The 13,034-nt window shown below is 45.0% G+C and overlaps 1 protein-coding gene across 1 annotated transcript in view; it reads left to right on the top strand.

The window, feature by feature from the left end:
• The window catches only part of GALNT12 (polypeptide N-acetylgalactosaminyltransferase 12), a 1,011,450-nt gene that overhangs the window by 467,548 nt on the left and 530,868 nt on the right, over positions 1-13,034 (top strand). The window contains exon 4 of the mRNA XM_078687689.1: positions 4,567-4,752. Within this exon, the coding sequence (XP_078543815.1) occupies positions 4,567-4,752 (186 nt within the window). The remainder of the gene's footprint in view (positions 1-4,566; positions 4,753-13,034) is intronic.

Raw genomic sequence — 13,034 nt, 5'->3', positions numbered from 1 at the left:
GGAAACTCGGGTGTGTGTACTGATCCCATTATATATCCAGCGGACCAAGTGTCTCCCTCTCCCCATATAGTGTACCATCTTAACCAATTCATTGTGGTCAGGTTCTCGTCTTTGTGGTGCCCTGTATTTTTTGATATATTGTACCAATGCAGCATGCGTTAAATATAAATGCGCTGGGGCACCCGTCTCATTTACAAAGGTATCATGGTCCATTAATGCCTCATGTCCAAAAAGGTCTACTACCATGGGGACACCGACCTCAGTCCAGGGCGTTAGTGTGCGCTTGGTAAGGGTACCAGCATGCAGTGGGATACCCAGCAATGGTATATTGCCAGCGTATGTGGAGGCTGTGCTTGTATATCGCAATACCGCTTTCCAACATGCGCTCACAGTGTCCAATAGTGGGGCCAGGTCTCTCGGGGTTTTACGTCCCGGCAGCAGTAGGGCATGTAGAGTGCCGTTGCTAATGTCTGTGTCGGTGTACCCTATTTCGTGGAGATTGCAGCCTGCCGTCCAGTATGATAACCATTGTAACTGGCAGGCGTAATAATACGCACAGAAGTCTGGGACTCCCAGTCCCCCCATACGGGTGCCCACATGAAGTCTTTTCAAACTGATACGCCGTCTTCCCGTACCCCAGATAAGATCTATTAGTAGTGTATTCAGTGTTTTGTGGGTGGATAATGGCACAATCAATGGCAGGTTAGAGAAATAATATAGCAGGAGTGGCAGGACCACCATTTTTGCTATTGCGGCTCTCCCCATAACGGATAATTGCAATGAGGTCCAAAAGGCAACACTGGACCGTAAAAAGCGTATTGCTCTATCAAGGTTACCCTCTAGCATATCCACATGCGCTCTATATATTTGAATACCCAAGTATTTAAACGTAGTTGGTGTTATCTGCAGCAAAGTGTCCCCGAACCCTATGTTCGTGTCCTCAGCATGATCCGTAAAGAAAAAGGCATGCGATTTCGTGGGATTCACAGCAAGGCCAGATACATTTTTGAATCATTCGTACAAATCGTAAATTGGCGTTAAGGGCTGACGAAGATCACGCAGATATATTATAATATCTTCTGCATATGCCGTGAAAAGGTGGGTTGTACGTCCTATCGGTATTCTCAAACCCAGGAAGTTCTGTCATTGCTATTGCCAGCGGTTCTAACGCCAGAATAAAGATCAGGGGCAATAGCGGACAACCCTGTCGGGTCCCTCTATGTATCATGTAATCGTCCGATATGTGCTTACTCGTTCTTGTACGTGCTGTCGGGGCTTTGTACAGCAACCGTAGCCATGCCATGTATCCCTCCGGTATCCCAAAGTGAGGTAGCGCCTGAAACATATACTCCCAGTTGAGCCAGTCAAACGCTTGCCTGAGGTCTAAAGAGATACAACCCGCGTGGGGGAACCGCTTTGGCGCTTCCGTCATTAAATAATGTAATTTCCTAATGTTTAGGGAAGTACTACGCGCAGGCAGGAACCCAGTCTGGTCTATATGTACCAAGTGCGACAGGAACGGCAGTAGCCTATTAGCCAGCACCTTACTCAATATTTTGTACACGGTGGGTAGCAACGATAACGGGCGGTAATTGGCCATGTCCGTATGATCTCTGCCAGGCTTTGGCAATGATATTACCATCGCCTGCGCGGTGGTGAGAGGCAGGGAACCCTCTTCCCAGATCGCATTATACAGGTCCGTTAATCTGGGTACTAGCAATTCCGCGTACGCAGCATAAAATTCGATGGGAAGCCCATCCATACCAGGAGTCTTATTGCGGGGGAGCCCTTTCATAGCAGATTTGATTTCTTGTGGCATTATGGGCCCTGCTAGGTCTTTCTGAGCCGAAGGCGCTAACACTGGCAATGTCAAGGTAGACAGGAAGGCTTCCGTCTGCTCAGCGGGTACTCCTACGGGTGCACTATATAATGAGGCGTAGTATGTCCTGAATGCCTCATTAATCTCACCCTGTGTGCAGGTCCTTGTTCCATCCTCTCTCCTAATTTCATTGATCACTATTGTGGGGGGGGGGGTTGTCCCGGAGTAATCTAGCTAGCAGAGTTCCTGCTTTGTCCGCTTCCACATCGTTCGTCTGGTATATTCCTGGTAGTCTATGACTCTAAGGGATTCTAAGAGTTCAGCATGTTTGATTCTCGCCTCTTGAAGAGAACCTTTGTGTTTATCGTCAGTCGCGGCCATTTGTTCTATTCTGCCCATTGTAGTTTCAGTTTCAACTAGGGACCTATGGAGTTCCTGTCTTGCGCCAACCGTCGCACTAATCGCCTTTCCCCGTATCATTGCCTTGAAGGCGTCCCACTCAATTAGTCTACTCGTTGCTGTATTATTGTTTTCTGTAAAATAGAAATCTATAGTGTGTGAAAGGTCATTACGTAGCACAGGGTCTTCTAATAACTGTGGCCATAGTTACCATTTAGGGACCGGGGTGGGTACCTTACCCCATGTAATATTCATCTCTTTTGGGTTGTGATCGGAAAACACATCACAACTACCCATGTCCACCTGTAACGAAAACAAAGCATACACCAGTAAACATTTGCTTTAGGGGATGGTGGGTTGGGAAATAAAATTACAGACCTGGCAGGCTGGGGGAACGAGGAGCAAAGAGGACGACTCCTCTGCTCCCCAGCTTTTTATGCTGCCTTTCCCGCCAGGCCAGTTCTAACCGGCCTGGCATCGTCCCAACGCATGACCCGGAAGTGATCTTAATCACTTCCAGGTCACGTCCAGGGCCTCGACCAATTGCAATCGAGGCGCGCCTGTCACGTCACTATTGTACGCGACAGGTCCGCCTCTGTGGTTGTCAGGGGCCGGCACGACCGCCATACTTTCGACGTGTCCGATGCCGGCCCCGCCTGTCTCATCTTGGTTCATTATTTTTTCTGGGCAATCAGTGGGGCAGGCGTGAGCACTTTTACACCTTGCAGTGCAGATCTCCCTAAAATTGCAACTCTGCATTCAGTGTTTCATGGGAGCCTCTGCTCCATAGTGAAACTATCTTATGAGGGCAGCTGCTCTAAAGTTCATGTCTCTCTGGGAGGTTCTGGCTAAGATGTTCTTTCCTTTTCTTGTATCTGTGTGGCACAGAAGTGGTCCATGCTCATGATACCTTACCTGCTGGTAACATGTTTACTGCTGCGCTCAGTCTGGATACTGCAGCAGCGTTTTTTAGTCCTTGCCCTTACCTTCACTTTTATTGTCCCACATCTCAGAACTGTGTTGTGGACGACATGGACTGCCAATACAAATTCTCCCTTCCTCCCCTCACTCCCGTCTTCCATGAGTCCCTACCAGAAAGTCAATTTGGACCTTCCTTTTGTCTTCACCTTTCCAAAATAGCCACCTCTGCATTTTCTCATAAGCGCTGGGATGCTTTCGAGTAGCCACGCGCTATATAAAAGCCTTTCCAAATCCAAATCCAATCAAGTCACAATCCATCATAGGGTTTCAGTGTTCTGTTCTGTACAGGGCCAAACTGTGTTGAAGCAGGCAGTTGGTAAGTGGACAGTTTGTCATTTTTTCCTCTCTAAAGATGAGTAGCAGTACAGAAGACGTCATGAGGCCCATTCTATGGAGGCCAATTGTGCAAATGAGCACTCTTACATAATCACCCTGGTGGATATATGGAGGGCTGCCACATTGTTTTCTGCCCACACATTACACCAATGAAATCTGTGTTGCTCAAACTAAATTACCCATACTTAGGATCACTTGCAATTAGATAAAGAGTTTGAGAAATCCCCTTAGTTCTTTGATGTTGGCTCCTAAAACACCTCAGCAAGTGTGACTTGCAGTGCATGTGTGATCTATTTAAAATGTTTTGAAAAGATCCTGACTTTGAAAAGCAAGATACAAGTTGTCCCCTGAGGGGGACTTCCTCCGATGCATTGCTGCTCTCCTATCCACTCCAATACTTTTCAGGGAGTGTTGTTGGATCAGACACACTTCTTATTCAATTGGAATGGCATGGAGAGCGGGGAGTTGTGGGATTTGTTTCATGCATAACTTTAAATTCTTTGAAAGGCACATAATCCTTTTCTGGAGCAGTACTTTGCATTTACATTTGGTTTTAGGTGACTAAGCTTGGAGTCAGAGCCTTGGTGTCCACATTAGATTTTGTTGAACATTCATTATTTGTAGGTGTGTGGCAGTGAATCTTGCCATTGATTGAAGCTTGAGAATCTTTAAAATGGACATTTGGATATCAGAACTTAATTTGTCTTGATTTTATGACATGATATAGCGCTGCTTAATAACAATCATTTTCTTAAAGATGAAGGGAGCATTAGGCATTTTGTCAAGTTTCCTTTCTGATAGGGATGAAACTTTAGATTTGCAAATGTGATAAAGATAAAATGCTTGCCAACTGTGTACTCTTTAAGTAACTTTGAATTTTTCAAACATGTAAGATAAAGTTAGTGAGAAGTCAGTGGTGTTCACTTTATAAATATACATACGTTTAGCGATTATGCCTGATTAGAAACATGCATGAGGTACTTTATTTCTCAGTAACCAATTTCTCCATGTTGATATTTTTTAAATTCTAGGATCCGAGAAGAAGAGTCTGCAGTGGTGTGTCCAGTGATTGATGTCATTACTTGGGATACATTTGAATATCTGGGGAATGCTGGAGAGCCACAAATTGGTGGTTTTGACTGGCGATTGGTCTTCACTTGGCACATAGTTCCAGAGAGTGAGCAAAAGCGAAGACGATCCGAGATTGATGTCATCAGGTGAATTCCTTAATATTCCTTACTATGGTCTAGTGTAAAAAGTGTGCCACGTATATTTCAAAGCAGTTCTTCTTTTATTACTCCATTTATGTTCATAAGACTATGACGCTGTCTTTCTAAGACGTGGCCAACCTTTGACCTACTCCTCCCCCAGTTAAGGAACCAACATGATGCAGGTGAACACATGAAGAAGGCAGATATCATTTGGGGAGGAGGCTGGTGGAAGGAAGACAAAATCCAACCTTTATTGCAAGCAAGACTTATTGGGTTTTCATTATTGTCATTGTCCTCTAAAACGCGGGATGTTAATTCCACTGCTCTTGAATTCTCAAATCCCATCTCGGGGGCTTTGCACATCTTGGCCCCCGCTAGGCAGCACTACTCTGTTAGAAATAGTCCCTCAGTCCCCTGGTTTTCAGAAAATCTTAGGCTGCTGAGGCAGGGATGCCGAAAACAGGAGAGGCTCTGGCGGGCTCATCTTGATCCCGCGGAAAAGGAACAACATAAACTTCTCCTAAAAGAATATAAACTAGCTATTATTGATAGAAAGAGGACCCATTTTGCTAACCTGACTGCTTCCCTTAACTCTCCCAGAGACCTTTTTAAGATTATAGATTCCCTCTCTGCCACTCAGGCAGTCGACCATATAGTGGAAACCCAGGAGCTGTGTGATAGAATCTCGACCTTCTTCCATTCTAAAATCGCGGATATCTATGACACCCTTGAATCCCTCAACCTTGAGCTGGGATCCTCTCCCCCCCCTACCCTTCCTTCTGTAGGGTGTCGAGCGGATGGACCCGCTCCTTGCCTCCTGAATTTCCCCTTACCCCTGAACGGATCAATCAGCTCCTAGATAATACTAAATCCGGTTCCCCTCTAGATCCCTGTCCGCTTAGGCTCCTGAAGGCTTGTAGGGAAGTGGTTATCCCTCCCCTTATGGAGGTGATGAATTCTGCAATTACGGAGGGAATTTTCCCTCTCGTATGGAAAATGGCGGTCGTTAAACCTCTTCTGAAGAAGGCCACTTTGGATCCCGGGGTTCTGAAAAATTTTCGGCCAATTTCTCTTCTACCTGCCCCTGCAAAAATACTTGAATCGCATCTTAATCACCACCTCAGTTCTTTTTTGGATGATTCCATCCTCCTAGACTCGTCTCAACATGGCTTTAGAAGATCACATAGCACCGAATCTGCCCTCACCGTGGTCGTCAATAACATCCGCTCGAAGGTCGACAAGAGCTACACTACTCTCTTGGTCCTGCTTGACCTCACGGCGGCTTTCGATACCCTGTCTCCCTCTATCCTGGTCACTCGTCTTAGGGAGATAGGAGTCGGAGGTCCGGCCCTGAGCCTTTTGGCCTCCTTTCTCAATCAAAGGGAACAAAGGGTGAAGTTGGGTGAGTTTCTTTCCTCCCCAAAACCTGTGCAATGTGGGGTCCCCCAGGGCTCTTCATTGAGTCCCACACTCTTTAACATCTATGTGGCCCCACTTGCCATGGTAGTGAGATCTTTTGGGTTTGAGGTGTTGTCGTATGCCGACAACACCCAAATTATAGTCTCTCTCACCCAGTCCGTGAGGGACTCTGCCCTGAACTTCAGGAACTATATGGAGCCGGTATCACAATGGATGATCCAGAACTTCCTGAAGTTAAATGGGGAAAAGACGGAGGTCTTGATCTCCGGGGGTAATCAGGACATCTGGTCAAATGACTGGTGGCCAGTTTCCCTTGGGGACTGTCCTTCTCCCTGTCAATTCGCCAGGAATCTAGGGGTTCTGATAGATACCTCACTTTCTTTTGGCCGTCAGGTCAGCAAGACTGTTTCCACCTGCTGTGGTATCATAAGGATCCTCAGAAAGATCGCTCACTATCTCTCCCCCGATGCTCGGAAGCAAGCCACTGTGGCACTTGTTTCCTCAAGACTGGACTACTGCAATGCACTCTATGTGGGTATCAACAAGAGCCTTATCCATCGCTTGCAGATAGTCCAGAATGCGGCAGCTAAGATGGTCCTCAATCTCCCCAGGTTTTCTTCAGCATCTTTGGCTAGAAGAAACCTGCACTGGTTGCCCATCCAGTCTAGGATCTCTTTTAAGATCCTATGTCTCGCGCAGTGGGCTCTTACGGTACTGGCCCAGAGGGTATTCGGTCCCTCCTCCACCCCTACTCCCCCAGTAGAGTTCTCCGTTCATCCAACAAAAATCTATTCATAATTCCAAGATTTCCAAAAGCAACATGGGGAGGTAAAGCATTCTCTACTGTTGTTCCTAGACTATGGAACTCGCTTCCCCCTGAAATTGCAGGGCAACCCTCCCTTGTGCTTTTCCGTAAAGCATTAAAGACCTGGTTCTTTACTGAGGCATACCAGTGATGGTGCACCAGGGGAATTACAGACTGGACGATCTGTTTGGCGCCATGATACCCTTGGGTTAAGTTGCGCAGTATAAGTTTTCTTTCATTCATTCATTCATTCATGTTCATTAATTATCCCTTCGTCATGTGTCGCCTAAGAATCCATAGACTTGCTTGCAGCTTTCTTTTTTGTTTTTTTGGGTTGGGAGGTTAAAATAGGTAAATTGAATGAACAGTATCACACCAGGAAAATTAATGATGTCGTTATATACATTTTAAACTTCAAGGAATTTTAACCAATAATCCCTGGAAGCATTTTTTAACTGAAAGCAAATGGTAAACACGGATAAAAGTAGTTGGATTGCAAATCAGTAACATGTAAAATGTAACCGAGGATGATGTATCATATCAGCGAGTGTGCCAATTTAACCATGTCTTAGTTCAGTCAACACGGTTTAGTTGTTATTCATAAGTGACTACATTGATTGCCAGTGTGCAAGCACATTTTGTTTAAATCCTTGTGTTTTGCCCACAGGGCCTTTTAGAAAACATGACCTGTCAACTTGCGGAAGAAAGTCCGTGATTACAAACCGGCTAGGTTGCTTCCTCCCTGCTCCACTGACATCCCCAAAACCAAACATAGCACACTTGGAGGAAGAGCTCTCTTTGCTCTGAGCAAAACTCCGAGACACTCGTTTCTTACGTATCTTAGATATGTAAAGTCATTCTCTCCATGAAAAGCTAAAAAACGGTCTCTCTTCCAATACTGCCATCCTCTGGAACCAGTTTGTTTTAATCTGCATCTTCTGTTATCCAGAGGGTGCCCGGATGTCCTCTGAATTACCTCTGCGCTTTTAGAATATCTGTCACTTCATCTATCCCTCCTTCCCTCTTCATGTGTGACTAGAAAGAAAAAGTGTTTTTCAAAGTGTACATCACTGACTTTGCAGCTATAGAAATTGGTAGATCGAATATTTGCCTGCCATCTTCACACTAGGCCAGGGCATTGGATCAGAAAATATTCACAGACAGCACCAGGTTCGTTTTGGCAGCAAGCATGTACCCAAACTTCAGTTTATATCTATCATCACAGAGAAATCCCCAGTAATCATGAAGACCATCCACTCTGGGGCCCTGTCAGACCATTGCCCCCACCACGCCTTTAACAAAGGTTCAACTCCTATCAGCAAAGCTCTTACCCCCATCCTTAATACCTCCATCAATACAGCTATCTTCCGGGTGGCCTGGAAGCACACGTTGGTCAATGCAATCTAAAGAAGTCCTCAGCAGACTCAGCCAAGCTTGCTAACTACTGACTTATCTCCCTCCTACTGTACCCGGTCAAGGTCCTAGAAAAAAGCCATCAACGATGCCTCACCAACCACCAGCTTCTCAACATCACACAATCAGGATTTAGACCAAACCACAGTATGGAGACAGATCTCATCACAGCAATGAACAATATCCATATGATCCTCGACAGAGGAGAAAACGCAACTCTCATCTAACTCAACCTTTCTGTAGCCTTCAACACACAGCCTTCGACAAGCCACCTTCAACATCCTCCATCCTGATCAGACAACTTCACAAGAATGCCATCCAAAGACTCCCCTCCAGTGCATCTGCACCTTTTCATCATTTGCAGAGTCCTGCAGGTTTCCTTGCTTAGCCCAACCCTCTTTAGTATCTACATGAGACTGTTGGCAGATGCCATCCATGCAGATGACATCGATGTACTCGCCTAAATTGATGACACACAACTGATACTATCTGTAAGAAATTTGGATTGTTGATTGACTGAGGTGTGAGCCCTGGTCGAGCAACAGCCACAATCCCTTACAGTGTGAACCACAGAAAGTCCTCAAATTAACCAGTGCTTAAACCTCGGTTGCTTGACTCAAAAGGCAATCAGATTTAACTTAGAGGCAATGTGTAAAGTATTTATGCAAAACATAAACGGCAAGAAAGTGAACACCCAACGCAAGAAAAGTCCCAAACCAATTCAGAAAACTTGAGTACATTTTGAATAAACTATTTGACAGCAAAAAGACACATATCTAATCAGTAGAACTGGATTTTTAATTTTGTAAAGTTTTTACTGAAGACTGTTGCCTAAAATTTCAAAGCGCCAACTGAAGACACCAAGTTGCACGAGACCAGGCCAAAGTCGGAAAAATATGTCTGACTGCGATAGAACGCGGTTCAGATACAAGAAGTGGATTGGACCTGGTCAGCACTTACCTTTGAACTTTGAAAAATTCTTGAGCAAAATGTTCGGAGAATCAATAGTTCAGCAGGGCGAGGCTGCAAGTGGTGTCTGAGAAAGGAGAGTTGCAGTTGGAAAGCTTTGGGCCGAAGCTGCAGTGAAGGTTTCTCTGTTTGAACTTAGTAATCGAAATGCAAGTCCAAAAACTCCAGCAGAAGAGGAAAGGGATGTCGCTAAAGACAGTTCTACGAGGCCAGATACCCCTTTGCCAAAGGACTGCTGAAAAAGATTTGCTCCTGCGGATAAGAGCGTTGTAGGAGAAGCTCCACTGCCAATCCGTCCGGTGATGCACCTCAGGCGGATAGATGAGCAGGCTGGTCCCTGTCTCCTCCTGGTTCACGGTGCTGTTGTTTTTAGCCAAAAGTTTTTACGTCCTTACTTTTGGCTATCTGGTCACCTTTAGTGCTACTTACAAGGGAATAGGATTGGGGCGCACCACTTGGAGGGTCAGGACTCACTCAGGTCCAGGTGCCGGTTCAATATGGAGGAAGCCTTATGTGTCTTTGCGGCTCCGAACAGGAAGCTAACACACTAGACCTTGTGGGGAGCTCTAGAGGTTCTGGGACAGTTGAAAATCCACTCCTTTTACCTAGGCAGAAGGTAGCAGCGCAGCAGGACAGCAGGGGATAAGTATTTCAAAGGAGCAGTCCAGCAGAGCGGCAGTCCTTCCAGACAGCACAGCACTCCCTTTTTCTGGCAGAGTACCCACTGGTCCAGAAGTGTACTGAAGAGTTGGTGTCTGCGGTCCCCTTTTTTTACCCTTGTGCTTTTCATCTGGAAGGTGAAAGAAGCTTCTAGACAGTGCTTGAAAGTGAATGGAATTTCCTGACTCCCCTGCCTTTGCTCCAAACTGGCTGTAGCAACAATGTGAGGTTGTTAGGCCCTTTGTGTGAATGCAGAGCACAGGCTAATCAGGTGTAACTGGGTTGTGCTCAGCTTCGCCCTCCCCCCATCCTGCCAGCAGATGGCCATCGAAGCACATCTTATCCCTCTATTGCGTGACTAACTGGGAAGCATTCACAAAGTCCAACTCTCCGTTACACCCAGCCATGGGTTCCAGGACAGGCTACAGGTGCAAAAGGTCTAAGAACAGGAAAATGCCAACTTTCTAAATGTGGCTTTTTTTAAATTCTAATAACAACCAGACTTTACCATTAAATAGGGACTTGACCATCAAATATGGTTTTTGTTATAAGGGCACTAAACATAACATAGACACCTGCTCCTAGTTGGAAGCTACAGCTTATGAAATGTGACTAGGAAGCCCCGACATTATCCTATGGAAGTTGTAGGCCTCACAATATTGAAAAACAAAATTAGGAGTTTTTCACTATAAGAACATGTAAAACGTAGAAGTGCATGTCATACCTTTTAATTCCACAGCACCTTGCCCTGTGGGCTACCTAAAGATTACCTTAGGAGTGACACATATGTAATTAAAGTTGAGTTTAAGGCTTGTCAAGGGGGTTTAAATGCCAAATTTCCACGCTGGTCTCACCACACCGGCAATCCACTGGCTTGCAGTACATGAGCGATTCCAGTTAAAACGTCTGAATCACACATAAAAAGCACTAAACAACACAGGTCCAGCCTAACTGAACACCCATGTACAGTTACACAAACCCTCCAAACACCTTCGCTCATCCGTACTCCTACAAGCACACGTCCCTCACATACACAAAAGCAGATCAGGAGGTCGTGCCTCCTCATACACTGCTCCTAAAGCATGGAATGACCTTCTACGCCACATTAGAGCTTCCTCCTCTCTTTTTGAGTTCCTCAAGAAGCTGAAGATCTGGCTCTACGAGTAAGTCTCAACAAGGCTAGCCTCACACTCTTGAAAGTGCCTGCATACTCTCAAGGGTGATAATGCACTATGAGAATATACTTAACATAACTTGACACCAGTAGTCCTGAAATGTCTCATTAGACCAGCATATTGAGCGAAGTACCCTGTGCCGTACCAAAATGCCAGCATCCATCAGAATACATCAATCCACATTTAAGCTGCTTGTACAGTATCAAAGCGCATGCATGTATGAAAAAGAATCTAGATTGGCTAAATATACTTGAAATGGTTGATTCTGAAGCAGATTAAAAAGCCTTCGGCCACATGTGTTTCTTAGTCCCCTCATCTACCCAAACTCTCATCTCCTCCTCAAATTTCTTTCTAGCTGGGGCTCCACCTACATTTTCTTTCTCCAAATCTTTGTATATATGGCATGGTAGGTGACATTTATGTTGCAGTTCTGAGAAATATTAAAATATTGTTCTGTAGAAGAAGACTGACAATCGTAATATTGTCCTCTTTAATTTCAGGAATGTGTAAAACAAAATATTATATTGCTCTGTCTTGGGTTTTTTCTTATAACATATGAAGTACGATATTAGTACATGAATGACCGTGGATAGTTTGCTAGGTATTAATATTACCTTAACTGACTCGATTTTACTCCAACTAGAGTTAGTACCCTCACTTGCTTAGCCACAGTGTAAATATGCTTGAAGCTCCTCAGCAACACTAGACTCACAAGCATGTGTATAAAGCATGGGCTAAGACTCAGACTGGGCATGTTTTTCTGTTCAGCTAAGAGCAGCTGTGACCAAAATTCTGACTAGACATTTTTGTGAGGTGTCCTGTCTGGATTTACTGGCCGCATGGACCTCTGTTCTTCACAAGTGTCTGTGCCATTTAAAGTCCCTATCCTGGCTGGTAGGCTAATGGAGGGTGCCATTGCTGGTTTTCAATTTTTTTCCAGTTTAGTGCATGGAAGCCTTCCTGGGTGGTGAAAGTCCATTCAGGGGCAAAGGTGGTCCTCACACTCTTAGATTCCTTCATTACAAGAGCCCACCACAGTCCAGGAGCTACGCGGCTGCATGACATACACCCTCAGACCATGGTCTCAAATCTACAGGTTCAATTTAAATTGGGGCAGAGCTTGAGCTCTCTGTTCAACTTGCACACTGATGTCATAGATCTCAGTTATTCACATATGTCAATTAATTTGAAGAATACCAAGAGAGAGGCAGCTAAACTTTGAACCGAGCAGCAGGATTTGGATTAGTGAATATGGGTGAGACAGCTGTTTGTTGTGCACAGGAGGGCAACCCATGGGAAAGTAGTGGGAGTTAGGTTATTAACTGTCTTACATTCCAGATAGTGGAATAAATAGATATCTTTTCTGAATTTAAGGGCTTTTTGCTTGATGTAGTTAGGATTAATGTGCTGACAGAGGATGGTATAGTAAGTTAAGTTTATTCAGGAAACTATGTTGATAAGGGACTTGGCAGTAAGGAGTGAGAAATGGTGTTTTATCATCTATGAAGATGTTGAGAAGGTTGATTCAAGCAAAACTGCATTGGATGTTATGAACCAGACCAGACTTGTTTATCTGACAAAAAAACTCCATTGACAGAGAGCTAGTTGTCTACGTTAGAGCGCAGGAAGCGCAGGAACAAGGAGCAGAGACAAGGGCTTGTCTTGGAGGATGGCCTGCAAATGATTTCAGTTTTTGCCTGGTCAAACATTAAGGAACAAAGGACAATCCATTTTTTAATTTCTTTGAGTTGGTCTGTGGTTTAGGGATTGAAGGGAGTCGGAGGATGAAGGCGTGGAAAGAAAATGTGTCATTGGCTAGAAGATGATGGGAGAATCTAATCTTTCCA

Source organism: Lissotriton helveticus, chromosome 4_1 (assembly GCF_964261635.1).
Source record: "Lissotriton helveticus chromosome 4_1, aLisHel1.1, whole genome shotgun sequence".
Taxonomy (NCBI): Eukaryota; Metazoa; Chordata; class Amphibia; order Caudata; family Salamandridae; genus Lissotriton; species Lissotriton helveticus.
This window is presented reverse-complemented; position numbering and strand designations above follow the sequence as displayed.